This window comes from Suricata suricatta, chromosome X (genome assembly GCF_006229205.1).
Source record: "Suricata suricatta isolate VVHF042 chromosome X, meerkat_22Aug2017_6uvM2_HiC, whole genome shotgun sequence".
Lineage (NCBI taxonomy): Eukaryota > Metazoa > Chordata > Mammalia > Carnivora > Herpestidae > Suricata > Suricata suricatta.
The window spans coordinates 37,142,767-37,161,908 of NC_043717.1; the positions used below are offsets into that span (position 1 = coordinate 37,142,767).

The window sequence follows — 19,142 nt, forward strand, 5'->3', positions numbered from 1 at the left end:
TCTTTTGGCTTCTAGGACTTTATCGTTATTGTAGGAAAGTGAAGGCTCAGTGCACTTGGCCTATAGCAGGTTGGATTCCTCTGGAGGGAGTTCAGCATACGGAATATTTAGTAAGGAGCGCCTTTATGATCAGTAGTTGTAGAAGGTAGAGGACAAAGGATTGGATTGGAAAAGAGGAAAGATTGGACAGAGGTGAGAAGTTAAGCTGTGATGGCCTTGGCCAGGTCCATGGGGAGCCTTGGCTAGAATGGCCCTTCAGAGCTATCCCAAATTGGGCCAAGATGGACAGGCCTTTATATTCCATCCTTTGAAACTGGATATTGGCTAGCCTGGGAGGGAGTGTCACCTCGGACAGGGTGGCTCTGTACCTAAGGTGGCTCCCTGCTAGAGACTGTCTGCAGGCAGGACTCCCAGCATTCCTTCCTTGAAGCAGGGTTTGAATGGGCTTTCATGGTGTCTACCATACCTCTTTGCCACTCCTAACCTCAAAGTTAACCCATTAACCTTTGCTGAACCAAATAGCTGATGGAGCCGTCAGGCAGGCTGCCTTAAGCCATGGAGATGCGGCACTGATTTCTCTTCTTTGGGTTAGAAAAGAATCCAAGAGACTGAGAACCCTGGACTGTAGGACAAGGACACATATATTCTTGGAAATATATGTGATGGACCTTAGGAGCAGTTTAATAGAAATCATGTGTAAGTATCTGTAAATATGTGTGGCAAATTGTAGAAAAGGATAATCACTAAGTTAAGTATGTTACTTATAAAATTAAGTAGCAAATTACCTCAGACCACAGATCAAAAATTATAAGGTAAGAGACTTGGAAGATAGTAAGAGTTCCTAAAGTAAAACAATTAGTCGAAGGAGATCTAATAATTACTCATTCCTGATATTAGCATGAACACCGTGAAACTTTAAGTTTCTTTATGGTTCATGGTGAGCTGGAAGTTTTCTCTGAAATTCCTTCCAGGGATCGATTTCTCTCCCTTCCCTCCTTCCTTCAAGTAATTTGTCATTTTGTTGCATTGTCTGCCACTTGTGGTCAAAATAAATTTTGGTTTTAGTTACTTAGAAGTTACAGATGTCTAGGGCAAGTTTCAAGCCAGGAGTTGCTAATGTGAAGAGGTCTTAATCAGAGTAGGTGAGCACTCTGTGTCTTCCCTTTGTCTTTCTTGGGTAGAATGACAAAACTCCATCCTCAGATATATAAAGTATAAGAACATAGAGTGCATTTTCCAGTAATAGATCTTAAGTTTGGCTTCTTCAAAAATTACCTTTTTTTTGTGTGTGTGTGTGTGATCCTTGCATGGTTCTCTTTAGTGTTGTAGCTGTTGAACTAAAGATTGTGATTCTTTTCAGAATCTGCTCTTTGTTTAAAACTCCTTTCACATAGAGAATCATTATAATATATATGTTTGCTGTACAATACAAATTGTGTTGAGATAGTAAAATAAGATGAAATAAAAATCCAAAGTACTGACCTGTACGGCCATGTAGTATCCATAGAATGGATATTATGTATCTCTGAAAAGCCACTACAGTTCAGGTGATTGTTCATGCATTGTCTTTGCACTTGCAGTCATTGCACCCAGTTTCTCCACATAACTTCATTTAAGTGTATTGCGTCGTTTTCAAACTGTGGTGTGTGTGTGTGCACACATAAAGATCACCAGTGCCTCCACTCCTTTCGTTGCAATTTGGTAATCTCCAGTTTTGTTCAGTTTGCTCATGGCCTAGCATTAGAAAACGCAATGTAGAAATGCAGAAGAAAGCAAAATAGTCCCCATAACCCAAGTTGTCAGAAGCCTATGTCTAGGCAATAAGCACAAGTTTTAGTAGCTTCAAGAACTAGAGAGCTGCAGCAGAACACATTGAAGGGAACACAAAGAAGACATAGTTGGTGTCTCTTGTAGTAAGCTATATGTAAGATATTAAAGACCTTGAGGAGTATATTAATTTAATAATGACAAAGAAGTAGTAAGTCTGAGATTTTAGTATGTGCATTAATTTGACTTGAAGACCTCAGTGAAGGTGCTGATGTAACAGTAAAAGGATTGTTTCTTTGCTTTTCCAACTTTCTGTCTGCTTGAATCTGTAATATTAAATCTTTTCAAATGTCTGGAGAGAGGGGGACATGGGAACAAAGATCTGTTGTGGATGCTGTTCAGAGGGCTTTATAAATGTTATTTTGTGTTTAGTATGTATTAATGATACATAAAAAGGAACAGATGAGGCGCCTGGGTGGCTTAGTCGGTGAAGCATCCGACTCTTGATTTCGGCTCAGGTCATGATCTCACAGTTCATGTGTTCGAGCCCCTCATTGGACTCTGTGCTGGCAGTGCAGACCCTGCTTGAGATTCTCTCTCTCCCTGCCCCTCCCCTGCTCCACACACACACACTCTCTCTTAAGTAAGTAAACATAAGAAGGGAAAAGATGTGTTTTAGGCAATCAAGATTTGAGAAGGCGAAAGTGCTAGTGAGCTAAGTACATCAGTCATTTACATAAGATGAAATAGTTAATATAAGCTCCCTGAGATATCATTTCTCCCAGGGTATAAATAAAACTTTTCAGTCAAGCCTCAGATAACAAAGCAAAACAGATCAAAGAAATCTTGAGGCAACCACAGCCTGTTCTGGCCTAAAGATGGCAGTCCGTACAACTGACATATTTGAAGAATGATACCTGTCTTTCCGTCCTTCCGTAACCCATAGACTCATCCACTAGCAGCTAATCTGTAGTGTTACACATTGGGCTCCAAATCCAGAGTTCTGCCTGCAGTTAGTACACAGCCTAATATTAGTATAGACAGAATTTTAATTCTTTTCCTTCCTCGCGTTTCTATTGCATCTAACTCTGAAGATGGCTCCCTTTTTTTCTGGCAAGCCTGTCACCTTTTAACCTACATTGTTGTTTCTTTTTATCCTGTGCGGTGTATATGGACTTGTCACCAGGCACACTCTCTTTGTCTTGTTTTGACAATCTTAACGCAGAGCCATAATATTTCCAAGCATGCCAAAGTCCTTGTTACCTACTAAATCTTTCTTAACCCTCTTTACTCCCTCACTCTTTGTCTGGAAATACATCTCTCTTTATTCAGTTCCAAACAAATTCTAATGTAGCTTTGACCTTCTCTTTTTATTCTTCAGTTATACCTTACTCTTTTATTGAAAAACTCTTTAGGCCGCTTGTGATCTGTAAGGAATTTAACTTGAATTAAATGGCTATATCCACTGGTCATCAGGGCAATGCACATCAGAACTACAATGAGCTATCACCTCACACCTGTCAGAGTGGCTAAAATCAACAAGACATGAAATAACAAGTGTTAGCAAGGATGTGGAGAAAAAGGAACCCTTGTGCATTGGTGGGAATGCAAACTGGTGCAGCCACTCTAGAAAACAGTATGGGGGGTTCCTTAAAAATTTAAAAATAGAACTACCCTATGATCCAGCAATCGCCCTACAGGGTATTTACCCAAAGAATTAAAAAATAAAACCCACTGATTCAAAGGGATACATCTACCTCCAGGTTTATTCTAGTATTATTTACAATAGTCACACTATATTTATAATAGCCAAGCTATGGAAGCAGCCCAAGTATCCCATCAATAGATGAATGGATAAAGAAGATGTGGTATGTACACACACACACTGTGGACTATTATTATTCAGACCAAAAAAAAAAAAAAAAAAAAAAAGGAATCTTGCCATTTGCAACAGCCTGGGAAGAGCTAGGGGAATATAATGCTGAGCAAATTAAGTCAGAGAAAGACAACTACCATGTGATTTCACTCATATGTGGACTTTAAGAAAACAAAACAGACAAGCCAAAGGGGACAAAAAAGAGACAGGCAAACTAACCAAAAAACAGACTCGAGTGGTTACCAGAGGGCAGGTGGGTAGGGGGAGAGGTGAAATAGGTGATGGGGATTTTTCTTTTTTAAAATTTATTTTTGAGAGACAGAGAGAGACAGTGCAAGCAGGGGAGAGTCAGAGAGGGAGATACAGAATCTGAAGCAGGCTCCACGCTCTGAGCTGTCAGCACAGAGCCCGATGTGGGGCTTGAACCCACAAATCTTGAGTTCATGATATGAGCTGAAGTTGGATGCTTAACCAACTGAGCCACCCATGTGCCCCAGTGATGAGGATTAAAGAGTACATTTGTGATGGGGGAAAAAAAAACATAAAAGAAAATGGAAAAAAAAAAAGGCTTAATGTCACAGTCTCTTACTAAGTGGTGAGGTCAGGATTAGAACACAGGTTTACCTAAAGCTGCTTCTTTTCCTACTACATCCTCTTGCCTTCCTGGGAGTCCTCATTTGATGATGTTGGCCATCTCCTCTAATTTTAACACAAATATATTTATTTTAACACTTCCACAAATAATCTGTTTGATCGCTAAAGAAAAATAAGATATATAACCATAAAAGGTAAATAGCCCAACAGCGGAGCCATGTGTTCACATCTGTATTTCAGTTAGCCACTTAATACTTAAGAAACATTATGTGAATGCATTAATGACCCATTGTTATTTTATCATCTGGAGGCACTTGTTTTTAAACGTTTTTGATGCTTATCTTTATAGACTTTACTATTACAATAAATTTTCAATATTTGAAAATTGAATTAAACTCTTTCTTTAACCCTGTGTATCGTGTTAATTTCTCCACCTCAGAAACACACTTTGTAACATTTCAATTTCCTGAATAGTGTCTATCATACAGGTAGGAGAATCCTCTGTTGGATGTGTAAACTATTTTTTTCTGCTGTTAACATAATCACTGTATTGTCTGTCATTGTAGCTAAATCTTTGTACACATCCATGTTTTTATTTTTAGAAGGCATACCTTGATGTGGTAGGCTTTACCAAGCAAAAATATATACATACATACACACACACACACGTACACACAGTTAACCTTTGAAAAACATGGGTTCGAACTACACTGCAGTACTAGAAATGTATTTTCTCTTAGGATTTTCTTAACATTTTTTTACTTTTTTTTTTTTTTTGGTAGTAACTTTATTTTTTATTATTTTTTTTTAGACTATAACAGTATTTTTTTTAACATATGCAATTATTTTCCATCATTTACAATATAGTAGTTACAATGATCTTACTTTTCTTAACATTAGCTTACTTTAAGAATACACGTTATAATACATGTAACATGCAAAATACATGTTAATCGACTGTTGATGTTATGGGTAAGGCTTTCAGTCAGTAATACGCTATTAGTAAAGTTTTGGGGGAGTTGAAAGTTACATGTGGATTTTCAACTGTGTTGTGCAAGGGTTAACTATTAAAACTTCTGAGTGCTAAATTATGCTACAAAAAAGTTTTTACTGATTATACTGATAGCACTAGTAGAATGAAAAAACTGCCTATTTCCTTGAAGTTTTGCCACTTTTGACTGTTTCCAGTATTATTTAATTTTATCATTTTCATGTGTGAAAATGGTATATAACAAGACTATGAAGGACAGATGACTGTGTGTAGTACTCTTTTCCCATCTGTATAGGTGATTCTTTTATCCCTGATAATTTCCTTGATTCTTCCTCTTCTCCTGTTTACATGAGGTTAAGGGCCAAATAATGGAGAATGTGGGAGAAAGATTACAGAACACTTAAGTTGTTATAATAGTTAAATTTAACTTGCTTCTTATTGTTTTCTCTTGCCTTAAGTTTTTTAGGTCTAGCTTCTTTGTTAGTACTTTGCCAGTTTTTAATAATCTTTTAAATTATATTTTTATCTTTTTAAGTCTAAAAACACTAAATGTGCTTATTTAGAAAGGAAACAGAACTCAAAATTATACAAAAATAATTTGAAGTTTGTTCATAAATAAAGTTGCTTCCCAGGATTAAAAAGATGTGAGCTTTGGAAATTGATAATGAGTCGATATTAATTTGTTTGGGCACATCATTTTTTGTTAGGTGGCAAATGAAAACAACAGTCTTGCCTGAAGTAATATTAAAAAGATTTCCTAGTGGGATGAATAAGGATTTCTTGAACCAGTGGAGAACTCGGGGATCACAAAGTGAAGACTAGATATTTAGGGAAGGAGGAGCCTAGTAAGATACATGCTATAGTCATTGTGAAAAGGATTTTAAGCATTATATGCATGTCCAAACAAATGATTCCCTTATTCTCTTTCAAGGACTTTAGAAAAATCTAGTTATAGTGGACTAAGAATTCTTTTTCATGGATAGAGTAACTGACTTAGAGATTTGAAATGATGGCTTTGCTTTGATTAAACGGATTTCACTAGAGAGACTCTGGTGATGGGCACTTCTGTAGTCTTTAGTTTTAATGATTTATTTGGATCAGGAACCATAAAATATGTTAAGATCTTTTCTTAAAATAGAATGCTAGGTCTAATGGGGTAAAGTAATAATGGTTGAGAAATGTGTAAATGAGTGGAAAGGTAACAGATGCTCATGGAAGGAATGTCTGAGTTACAAATTTATGCTTGCAGTTTGATGACTTTGAATTTGAGGGTTTATATTTATTTCTTGGTTCATCATATTGTAGTACGGATGCCATGTTTCTCCCAACCAGTAGTCACGCAGGCTTCTTATACCTCAGTTTGAGTTACTTTGGAAAATACCATACTATCCCATTAAGGGCTCCTCCAGTTCTAAAATGTGAATTTTACGAAGTCATGTAATATATATTATTAGGCTATTTGAAATATAAACTTCCAAGGTTGTTGGAATTCTATAACATCATTAAAAGGGCAGTCTAGATTTGACATGGTGACTGTACAAAATTGTTAGGGACCTTGACTTTTATTGGTTAGGATGTTTTTAGGCACAAAAGGAAAGACCTGATTCTAGCACATTAATTGCCTCCCGTAATTGGAAGTTCATAGGTGAGTTGTGTACTAGGCCTAGTTTGAGGTCTAGAAGTATTCAGGTACTTTTCATTTGTTTCTCTTCTATGGGCTTTATAGTAAGAATAGATCCCTTTGTAGGGGCATTTGGTGATATATATGCTTGTTCACATCCAGCAGTAGAGGGAGGATACCTTTCCCATGACTGTCTTTTGTAAATTAGTGATGATTTCTGGACATGAACCCTGTTTGATTACTCTTTTCCAGCTAGTTTGATAGATAAGTTGACTTACTCTTCTTTTTAGAAGACCATTTATCAATGACCTTTATGAGCTAGCACAAATTATGTGTGAAGAACTAGAAAATGCAGGGTGATTTTCAGTCAGCTTTTCCACAAAACTGGATGTGCTTCCAAGGATAGGTTGGTTGGCATCATATTTATGCCAAAAAGATGAACGTTATTTAAATAAGTTACTTATTTAGATACGTAATGATATTTTTGGGTAATGCTTCTCTAATTTGAATTTGTTTAGAAAGTTCTCTGTATTGTATTCATATATATTTTGGCTGTTTACTGATAAACAGTATGAAAGCATTACACATGTAGCTCTAGAAAATGTTAAGCTCCTTTTCCCTCCATTTTTATCAATGTAAAATTTTGCTGTACTTGTTAAATCTTATTTGAAAAATCTAAGTCTGTTTTAAATTGAGGTATACTTGATGTATACCTTTAGTTTCAGATACTGTACAGCATAACGATTCAATATGTATGTTGCATAATCATAATAAGTGTAGTTAACACCTGTTATCATACATAAATATTTTTTTCCTAGGGTGCCTGGGTGGCTCAGTTGGTTAAGCGTCCAACTCTTGATTTTGTCTCAGGTTGTGATCTTACGGTTCATGAGCTGGAGCCCCCATGTTAGGCTCTGCTGATGGAGTGGAGCCTGCTTGGGATTCTCCCTTCTTCTCCCTCCCCTCTCCTTGCCCGTCTTTCCCTGCCCCTCCTCTGGGTGCACTCTCTCAAAATAAACATTAAAAATTGTTTTCTTGTGATAAGAACTGTTAAGATTTACTTATCAACTTTCAAATGTGTGGTACAGTATTATTAACTGTAGTCACCATGCTGTATATTACATTCCTCATGACTTATTTATTGCTCATCAATTTTTAAAAAGGCCTCTTGCCGCCAATTCTAATGTGCATATATAATTTTTCATTTCCTTTTTTTTAACCTCATCAGTGAGTTTTAAAATTTTTTTAATGTTTATTTTTGAGAGAGAGAAAGAATTTGAAGCAGGCTCCAAGGTTTGAGCTGTCAACAAAGATCCTGATATCGGGCTTGAACCTGTGAACCACGGGATCATGACCTGAGCCAAAGTCAGATGCAAAGTCACACGCTTAACCGCCACCCAAGGGCCCCCTTGCTGACTTTTAGATTGAAAGGAACTATAGTTTTTCACAAAGGCTTTTATGCCTTGTGGTGGATTTAGGATTGTGTGACACACTATTTTGGAATTGAGTTTGGAGCAAGGCAAATGGGGGCTGGATTTTTTTTGTTGATTATATGAAAGGAAGCATCACAAAAGAAATACTCACTTTGCTCTTTGAGGTGGTTGAGCTCTTGGTCATTCTTAGAAGGGGGGCCCTGTGGGAACAAATAACCCATCATATTCTGGAGTAGACTCAGAAAATCTTAATCCTTTTATCAGATTTGGTCTGTGAGGAAGGTCATGTTGATTCACGAGGAATCCTAGATTCTGTTCAAGTTTAGATTTGAGATATGAGTGCAGTTTTACATCCACGAACTCCTATATATTTAACATTTGTTATTATGTCTGACTGTGAGGAGGGGGGCAGGCCCCAGATTTCTAAATTGTTTGCTCTTAAATATCACTGTCTATTGGAAGGTAGTGGGTATGGTGGGAGGCTTGTTATACTGTTTCTTAAAACATGTATTACTGATTTTGAAGCAGGACCTATTTGCGACTTATTTCCTCTCTTTCAGCATTATCTGCATACCAGAGGTACTACAGTTTACAGTCTGACTACTGGAAGGTGAGTGAATATTTGCATGTCTGTTTCCCATTTATTTTTTGGGCTGATTACTACTGGTTATGCTCAAAATGAGTTGTGTTCTTTTTTCTTTGTTAATTACTTAAAAGTACTACTTCTAAGGAAACGGAATTGGAAACAAAAAAAATGAATGTTCTTTGTACTCTCTTGTGTGAACCACCTTATGTTTTATTAAAAGAGATAGATTACTCTGACACAGTTTATTGGCCAAAGATGATCCTAAGTGTAAGAATTTAAAAGCAAGGGTAACCAAATGGCAGCAGAATGATTCTTTGTTTTTTTTTTGTCTTAAGTTGGTACCTGCGAATTAAAGAAGGCTGAAGATGGGTGTATGAGACTGAGAAGGCAAGGCATAATGGGAAAATTATAAGCTTTTTTAGTACAGTTTGTCTATAATTGGAGCTCAGAGGACAGCTGAGCCTGGTTTTTTTTTTTTTTTTAAAATGTTTGTTTATTTTTGAGAGAGAGAGCAGGGGAGGGACAGAGTGAGAGAGAGAGGGAGACTGAGGAGCTGAAGTGGCTTCTGTGCTGACAGCAGAGAGCCCAATGGGGGGCTGACTGAGCCACTGAGCTACCCAGGAGCCTGGAACCTAATTGTTTTTTAAAAGACTCACCTAAATGAAGAACTGTGCATAACAATGAGTCATCCACTTTCTTAGTGTAAGTACTTCATAAAGTTCCCTGGGCAGGTTAATCTTCACATCATGTTTATTTTTAATCTAAATTGCCATTTCCGATTTTTAAGGTATATTTTATTTTTTCCACCACCTAGTTTATCTTTCTTTTCAATTTGTCGAAGTTTTAACAATATATTTTGGTAATATAAAAAATGTATTGAGAATACTTTCTCCAGCCTGTTGCTTATCTTTATTTTTTAAAGTGTGTTGAAGTACGATTTTTACATAGCATAAAATTCAACTGTTTGGTTTTAGTTATGCAATTCAGTGACTTTTAGGAAATTTTCAGAGTTGTACAACCATAACCACAGTCTTATTTTAGGACATGTCCATCTCCCCATAATGAAACCTCATGCCCAACTTCTGGCAAGTACTACTGATCTACTTCTTGTTTCTGTGTATTTGTATTTCTGGATATTTCATATCCAGGGAATCACAATATATATGGGTTTTTGTGACTGGCTTCTTTCACTAAGCATATGTTTTCAAGGTTGATCCATTTGTAACATGTATTAATACTTTATTTCTTTAATTATCAGTAATATTCCATTGTATGGCTATACCACCTTTTATTCATTCATTAGTTGATGGGCATTTTAGTTGTTGTCACTTTCTGGCTATTGTAAAGAATGCTGCTTTGAACATTTGTGTTGTACATGTTTTGTGTGGACAGATATTCTCAGTTCTCTGGGGTAGATGGCCAGGAGTGGAATTTTTGAGCTGTAGAGTAAATCTGTATTTAACACTCTAAGAAACTGTTTTCCCAGAGTGGCTATAACATTTTACATTCTTGGAATGTAAAAGATTTTAGTTTTTCCATATTTTGTCTGCACTTGTATTGTTCAGTTTTTGAGTGTAGCTATCCTAGTGGGTGTGAAGTACCATCTTGTCACGGTTTTTATTTCCGTTTTTCAATTGGCCGATGATGTTTAGCATCTTTTTATGAACATACTAGCTATTTATGTATATTCTTTACTAAAATGCCTATGCAAACCCTGTGCCCGTATTACCTCTGGGTTTTGTTTTGTTTTGTTTTGTTTTAAACTAGTATGTTGTAAGCATTATTTATACATTCTGGATACAGTCTCTTATCAGATATGTAATTTGCAAATAGGTTTTCAAAGTCTGTGGCTTGTATGTTTTCACTTTCTTGGTAGTATATTTGGAAGTGCAAAAAAGATTATATTTTGATGTTCATTTTTTAAAACTTTTTCTTTATTGCTTGTGCTTTTAGTGTTGCACCTAAGAAATCTTGGCCTAACCCAAGGTTTTGAAGATTTATTCCATAGTTTATTCACATCAGTTGCTTCAGTATTTGCCCATACACATACTGCTACAGTAAATAGTAAAACTGTCTTTTCATATTTTTGTTAGTGATTCTTTGGTAAAGATTCCTTTGTAAGTGGGATCTTTTATAAGGGTGAAGTGTTAAATATAGCTCCTTTGGGAATGGTGATTTCCTCTTGGTCTTAACCAAGAAAGTTTATGTCGGCAGGCTTTTTGCCTGAGGTGATAGATGTTGTTTTAATTTGCATTTTTAAAAATTGTTAGAGAAGTTGAGGTTTTTGAAATTAAAGTTTAAAGACTTTGTATTTCTTTTCCTTTGAAACATTTGTTCATATCTCTTGCCCAATTTTCTGATATTCAGCCACTGTTTTATTTTTGTTTTAGATAGCCATATTTTGTAGGAAGTATATTTATGCTTATCTGCAATACAAGTTGCAGTTTGCCTTTTGTTGTTTTGCTTTGTTTTTGTGCTATTGTTTTTGCCCGTGCAGAAGTCTTTTATTTCTATGTAGTCAAATTTATCAATCTTTTCCTATACTGCGTTTGCGTTTTGAATTCTAGGACAGTCTTTTTTTTTTTTCTTCCTTCTTCCCAGGTGTTAGAAAAATTCACCCACATACTGTTTTTAATACTTGAATGGTTTTTATTTTTTCATTTAAATCTCTGATCCATTTGAGATTTATCCTTGGTTTACAGTGTGAGGAACATCTAGGTTTATCTTTTTCCTTATGGCTCATTGTCCCAACACAATATATTGTTTTAAAAGTCTACCTTTTCCTCCTCTACTTTGAGATGTTGCCTAAATTGTATACTAAATTTTCATGTGCAGTTTTGTCAGCTTATGGATTTTCTGGTCTACTTTGTTAGTCTGTTTATGAACTAATCACCATACTATTTTACTTATAGAGACTTTATAATATATTTTAATATATAGTAGCACTCAGGCACCCTCTGCCCATTGTTCTTGTTTTTAGGATTTCCTTGGCTGGTTCTTTCTTGGTTGTTTTTCTAAATAAACTAAGTTGTTTGCCTTCACACAAATATCTGATGATTTTTTTCCTCTATCTTTTTTGAGGTATACTTTACATTCTTTTAAGTGCACAAACTTGCAGTGTTTTGGCAGTTTATATGAGGTTGTTTAACCATTACTACAGTTAAGTTATAGAACATTTCTGTCACTCGGTGTTCCCTTGTGCCCTTTTATAGTAGATGCCCATTCTTGACCCTTGGTCCCAGTTAGTATTTGCTTTCTGTCTCTCTAATTTTACCTTTTCTAGAATGCCCCACAGCTGGATCCAAGTATTTTGCTTTTCATGTCTTTGATTTAGCATACTAATTTTGAGACTCTTTCATGTTGGTTTGGATATTAATATTGTTGTCTTTTTAAGCTTTAAGTAGTATTTCACAGAACGATTATGCCACAGTTATTCCATTTATCAGTTGATAGACATTTGTGTTGTGTCCCGCTTTATATTTCCTTAGGTATATATAAATGAAATGCTGTGAACATTATTGGTCTTTATGTAGACATAGGTTTTCATTTTTCTTGGGATATATATGTACGTAGGATTTGGAAATCCTGGGTCACATTGCAGTTGTATGTTTAACTGCCAAACTATTTTCCAAAGTGGCTGTACCATTTTATATTCCAAGTGGTAACTTGACTTGAGCCATTCTAGTAGGTATTTCATCTTGGTTTTATGTACATCCTGAGGATAGTGATGTTGAGCATGTTGTGTGTGTTTTTGACCTTTTGTTAATTTACCTGTTCACATCTTTTGCTCATTTTTAACTTCTTTTTTTGTCCTAATTGAGTTGAATGGGCTATTTATGTATTCTGGCCGAAAGCCCTTTGTCAGATCTCTGTATTGGAAATACTTTCTCACAGTTTTTGTCTTGGCCTTTTGTTTTCTTAATTGTGCCGTCTGAAATTGGTTCCTGTACTCAGAAGGCAGGGAGAAATGAACCAAAGAAAGGGTCAGGCCCACTCCAGGTTGGGAGGTAGCACTTTTAATAAGCAAAGGACTTCTATAGGATGCTTGTCTTGGGCTGCAGCAAGACAGATGGGTCCCTGTACCCATCTGCCAAATCTTCAAAGTTAGAAAGAGGCTTTAACTGGGTTTAGTCACATAAGCTTTGCAACTGTTCTTCTCAACGGCGTTCCCCAACAGTAATTTTCAGACTTCTCAATGGCGTTCCCCAACAGTAATTTTAAGATTTACTGTCTTATAATTCTTTTCCTTTTATTATCTCTTTTGTTCCGATTTTTTTTTCTTGATCAGTCTGGCTAGGCTTATCAGTTTTATTGGTCTTTGCAAAAAATCTTTGTTCCATAGTTTTTTCTTTCTTCAATATTGTTTTTCTGTTTTATATTTCATTGATTCCCGATTGACTTTTGTATTTGTTCTGCTTACTCTGTGTTTAATTAATAATAATTTTGTTATTTTTTTTCTTTTGGAGAGAGTGCCTGTGCATACTCCCTTGAGCACGGGCAGGCCAAAGGAGAGAGAATCTTAAGCAGGCTCCATGCCCAGCACGGAGCCCCATGCAGGGCTATGAGATTACTACCTGAGCCTAAATCAGGAGTTGAAAGCTTAACCCACTGAGCCCTACCCAGGTGCCCCCCTCATTATTTCCTAAGGTGGAAGCTTAGATGATTAATTTTTCTTTCTTTTTTCCCCCTAACATAAGTATTTAAAGTTATATATTGCTTTAATTGTATCCCACAACTTTTTATATTTTGTATTTTTGTTATTTTATTTGAAAATGTCTTCTACTTGTGCTTTCTTCTGACCCATGGATTATTCGGATATAAATTGTATAATTTCAAAATATTGGTGTTATTTTAGATATCTTGTTAATCATTTCTAATTCTATTTAATTTTTTAATGTTTTTATTTTATTTTTGAGAGAGAGAGAGAGACAGCGTGAGCAGGGGAGGGTCCGAGAGAGGGGGAGACACAGAATCTGAAGACAGACTCCAGGCTCTGAGCTAGCTATCAGCACAGAGCTCAATGTGGGGCTCGAACCCACGGACCATGAGATCATGACCTGAGCCGAAGTCGGACGCTTAACCAACTGAGCCTCCCAGGCACTCAGCTGTTCTATTCACTGTTTGTTCACTGGTGGTTCTAGGGATTATGGTATATACCTTTAATTTTTACCAGTCAAGTTAATATTGTATCAGTTCATATAAAATGGTAGAAAGTTTGCAGTTATATAGGTTCATGTCTTACCTAGCCGGGGCCTTTATGTGATAATTGTTATAGTATATGTTAAGTTTACATTGTTAACTCTACAAGATGATCGTCTTTTGCTTTGAACAGGTCCATATATTACAGTGTAATAGTAATTGCTTGTATTTACCCATATGGTTATTGTTTCTTTCTTTCTTTCTTTTTTTTTGAATTGTTAATGTTTATTTTTGAGAGAGAGAGAGAGAGCGAGCGCGCGCGAGCGAGCATAAGTGGGGAAGGGGCAGAGAGAGGTAGACACAGAATCAGAAGCAGGCTCCAGGCTCTGAGCTGTCAGCACAGAGCCTGACATGGGACTTGAATCCACAGACCGTGAGATCATGATCTGAGCCAAAGTCAGATGTTTAACTGACTGAGTCACCCAGGCGCCCTTGGTTACCGTTTCTGATACTCTTCATTACTTTCTGTGAATAATTTCCATGTATTGTCTTTTTCTTTTTTTTAAAGGCTGAAGAACTTTGTTTAGCATTTCTTATAGTAAAGGTATGGTGGAAAGAAATTTCTTTTAGCTGAAAAAAAGGTATATATTTTTTTGACTTCATTTTTTTAAATTAAATGTTTTTATTTATTTTTGAGAGAGAGAGAGACAGCGTGAGCTCTTAATTAAACCACTGTCCCTGTACACAATTTGTTTGCTTTTCTCATGATTTGCTTTTTATCGTTGGCCTGATCATGATCTACTTCTTTATGGTTGTCTTCATATTTATCCTGTTGGAGCATTTTGAATTTGCATTAAATAAGGGGAATTTTTGTCATTATTTCTTCAAATAATTTTTTTGTTCATTCTCTTTTTTCCTGGGGATATAATTCCATGTAGGTTAGATCATTTGTTTTTATATAAATGTCCCTGAAGGCTCTTATTTTTTCTTTTTCTCTGTGGTCTTCACATTGGATAAGTTTTTTTGGTTTGAAGTTTATTTTTTCTTTCCTTTGTTGTTATCATTTAATTATTAACTCAATCCATTGAGTTTTATTTTAGATATTCTATTTAACAGTTCTAGATTGTCCATTGGGTTCTTTATTATTTCTCTTTCTCTGTTGAGATTTCTTGTCTTTTTATTATGAGCATATTTTGTTGATGACAATTAGAATAGCCACTGCAAAGTTCTTGTGTGCCATTTTCTAGTATCTTTATCATTTGGTTTCAGTTGATATTCTTCTTTCCTGAGAATGTGTTCTGTTTTCCTGGATCTTTATGTGTTGTGTAGTTTTGTATGGGGTACTGGGCATTGTGAAAATTAGGCTAACTCGGTTCTGTTATTTTCTTCTAGTGTGTGTGTGTGTGTGTGTGTGTGTGTGTGTGTGTGTGTGTGTGTGTGTGTGTGTGTTTGGTTTTTGTCTTTTATCAGGCAGTTACCTATATTGAACTTGAACAGCAAACTCACTTCTTAGAGCGGTGACTTAAGTATCAATTTATATCTTTTGTCTTTAGCTCTGTTAAGTCTGTAACTTGCATACAGGAGTCAGTCAGACATGTTGATAGGCAGAATTTAGAATTGTGTTCTCTGGCTCTTTGCTTCCTGGAATTTCTCTTAATTTAGTGAGTTGTGATTTCTCCTGGTTCCAGTCTTCTGGTTTTCTATATTAGAAAGACTGCTTTCTCTATTAGTGACCCATTCTCTGGTGTGCTATGCTGGGCTCCAAGTGAGTAGCCAGGAAAATGGAGCTCAGTCCTTACAACTTTCCATCCTCTGAGCATGGCCTTCTGTATTGATTTCTTATGGCTGCTTTAACAAATTACCATAAATTTAGTGGCCAAAAACACAAATTTAATTCTCTTACAGGTTTGAAACTCAGAGTACCAAGTGAGTCTTAGGGGGTTAAAATCAAGTTGTCTGTAGGGCTATTGGTTCATCTGTTTGCTTGCCTTTTTTTTCCAGCTTCTCAGGTTTGCCCACAGTCTTCTGGCTAATAGCCCTGCATCTTACTGCATTTTGACTCCACATTGCCTTCCTTGGGCTTTAACTTTTTTGTCCTGTCATATTAAGGACTCTTGTGATTACAGTGGGTCTAACCTGGATAATACAGGATAACCTTCCCAACTGACGATCCTGTATTTAGCCACAACTGTGAACTATCTTTTGCCTTGTAAGGTAAATATTCTCAGTTTGGAGATTTAGGATATTCACATTTTATTTACTTATTTAAAGGAATTTTTTTAAATGTTTATTTTTGAGAGAGAGAGAGAGAGAGAGAGAGAGAGAGAGAGTATGTGTGTGTGTAAGTGGGGGAGGGACGGAGAGCGGGAGACATGGAATCCAAAGCCGGCTCCAGGCTCTGATCTGTCAGCACAGAGCCTGACATGGGTCTCGAACATTCGAACCTTGAGATCATGACCTGAGCTGAAGTCAGATGCTCAACCGACTGAGCCACCCAGGTGCCTGAGGGTATTGACATTTTGGGGGCCACTATTCAGATAGCCACGTCTTTCCACCAGCATCTGCCTGTTTCTGTTTACTCTTTTTTTTTTTTTTACCGTTTTTATTTTTATTTTTGAGAGAGAGGGAGAGAGAGGGGGAGAGGGAGAGAGAGGGGGAGAGGGAGACACAGAATCTGAAGCAGGCTCCAGGCTCTGAGCTGTCAGCACAGAGCTCAATGTGGGGCTCAAACCCATGAACCATGAGATCATGACCTGAGCCAAAGTCAGACACTTAACTGACTGAGCCACCCAGGCGCCCGTTTACTCTTGAGTGCCTTTTGTTAGCTGCTTTATTTTAGGTATTTTAAATTCTATAGAGTTTATAGTTTTTATAAAACTATAATTATTCATATTATCTCTAGGAGGATTTTCTCCAATATCATCCTACTTAGCCTTCATTGGAAGTAGTAGTGTGATATGTATGGATACATGTTGCTTGTTTTTGAACTTATTAAAAATGCAGGTGTGCAGCATATTTTTTAAGTCTGTCTTCTTTCACTCAGTACTATATATGGTAGATTCATCCCTGTAGTTGTATATCGCAGTAGTTTGTTTTCATTGCAGTATAATATTTCATTATTTGAATATGCCACAACTTATTTTATTGTTGAAGGACATTTGGTTTTTAATGCATTTTTTTTTGGTTGTTTCTGATGATAACTTTGCAAGTTCTTGATGCTCTGGTAGTTGTCTGATGCCCAAAAACAGATTTAAAACAATATTTTGTCCAACTTGTCTAGGTATAATTATTCAGATAGAAGAGAGAAATTAAGTCCAAAACAGATTAGTCTTTCATTGCCAGTAGTGGAGCTCCCCTCTAAGCATACCTATAATAAGGAAAGCTTAATATAGAATTTATTATTTAAAAACTTACTGTAGGTATTTCTAATAATAAGAGAACATAATTGCCAAATGCTCAATACATGGAATACTAATTAGCCGTCAGAATAATTTATCATTGGTAGTGCTTTATTGTTCTTAACAAGCAATTTGAGATCCTCCCAGGTGTCAAAAACTGACTCCCCAAATACCAAAAACACAAACCTGAGTTTATTGTTCATCAGGGTAGAGAAGAATACCACTTCTGCAAAGCTTTCTTGTTGTCATAGGAAGGAAAGAGAGGTCAGAACTGATTGAGAAGTGAAACTTTATTTTAAGGCAGGTCTTCAATTTGGGAGCTTGATTGGGTGAGAATGTCGACGTATATAATAGTCTGGGAAATGGCAATTATGGCAGGGCAAGGAATTTGAGTTATGGGATTCAAAGAATCTTGGGCCTCAAACTATTGTTGATGCTTTTCACGAAGAGTTGGTGGTTGGTGTAATAATGGACAAACCATGTGCCTGGTCAGGACACGTGGAAAAGCAAGATAATGCTAATGAAAATGGAGGACTAGGAAAGTCATAATTAACATCCACAGTCAGGGGTGGTTTAGGTTCTCAGGTCCAGGTTAAGTGTGGGGGTAGATAGGCATTTTTGGTTCTCTCAGGATAAAGAACTTATACCAGATTTTGTCACTTAAAGACATTAATGCCACTTATTTTAATTCTATCTTCTAAGTATCAATAAACAATATAACATTATTATTTGTGATCCAATGAGTATTCACCCAGTGAACTTAGTGGCTGGTAGTGATCTGAATTCACATTCATGACAGCGATTTTAGGTTTAACTTTTTATTTTTATATTAGTTTGTCTAATTTTGTGTGATTTATGCCCACAATGTATTATAAATTGAAGAATATAAGTATATGATTGATTTAAAAAATATGACTGAGATAATTTGTCTTAACCGAAGCCAGGCGTGCTCGTCCTCGGCGTTCGGCGGTACCTGTTTCGTCCGCCCTGACCGGTACCTGTTTTGACCGGCACCTGTTTCGACCGGCTGGGCGGAGAATCGTCTCTGGTTCTTTTCCTGAGGCAGGGAGAGAAAAAGGGGGGCAGGAGAAGGAGGGAGACGCAGAGAGTAAAGACACAACTCACCGTTTCCGATCAGGCGAAAGAGAGAGAGAGCTTTATTCAGAAAACTGTCTCTTATAAAGGTTTCAAGGCGGGAAAACAAAGCAGCTGACCAAGGTCAGTTACCAGGTAAACAGAGTCAAATGAATATCAAAAGAAACGCCCAGATTTGCCTCAGCAATGCTGGGAAAGGGGGAGTTAGCACTGAATAATCCAAAATACGGTTTTGATCTTTTGTGCACCTTGGCCACTCCACGTCTTGCCCAGCATGACAGATGCCAAAGTTATTTTGACCAGGAAATGGCAATCTCCAGCCTCTAGATGCAAATCTTGTTTACTGGTTCACTCTCCGGAGAGTGATAATCCTTGCCTGAGGCAGACAGAAAACTTGGCGGCCCGGACAATAATTATCTTCTGAGTTTTAGTTGCACTTACTTCTTCAAACCACATCTCTTTAAACCTTAGATCTTTGATCTTATAAAAGTAAAACGATTCCCCATTCTACAGGGTCTCAGTTCTTCATCTGAAATTCTTGCATCCCGAACTGTTGGGAGGATTTCTTTTTTCTTTTTCCCTTTCCTTTCCTTTCCTTTTCCTTTCCCTTCCTTTTTCCTTTTTCTTTCCTTTTCCTTTTCC

The 19,142-nt window shown here is 36.7% G+C and overlaps 1 protein-coding gene across 8 annotated transcripts in view; it reads left to right on the forward strand.

The window, feature by feature from the left end:
* The window catches only part of KDM6A (lysine demethylase 6A), a 206,489-nt gene that overhangs the window by 71,130 nt on the left and 116,217 nt on the right, over window positions 1-19,142 (forward strand). For 7 of the 8 annotated variants that reach the window (XM_029930769.1, XM_029930770.1, XM_029930774.1 and 4 more), the window contains exon 4: window positions 8,843-8,892. The exons of the other annotated variant lie outside the window; for it this stretch is intronic. In XM_029930769.1, coding sequence (XP_029786629.1) covers window positions 8,843-8,892 — 50 coding nt within the window. The remainder of the gene's footprint in view (window positions 1-8,842; window positions 8,893-19,142) is intronic. 8 annotated transcript variants of the gene reach the window in all.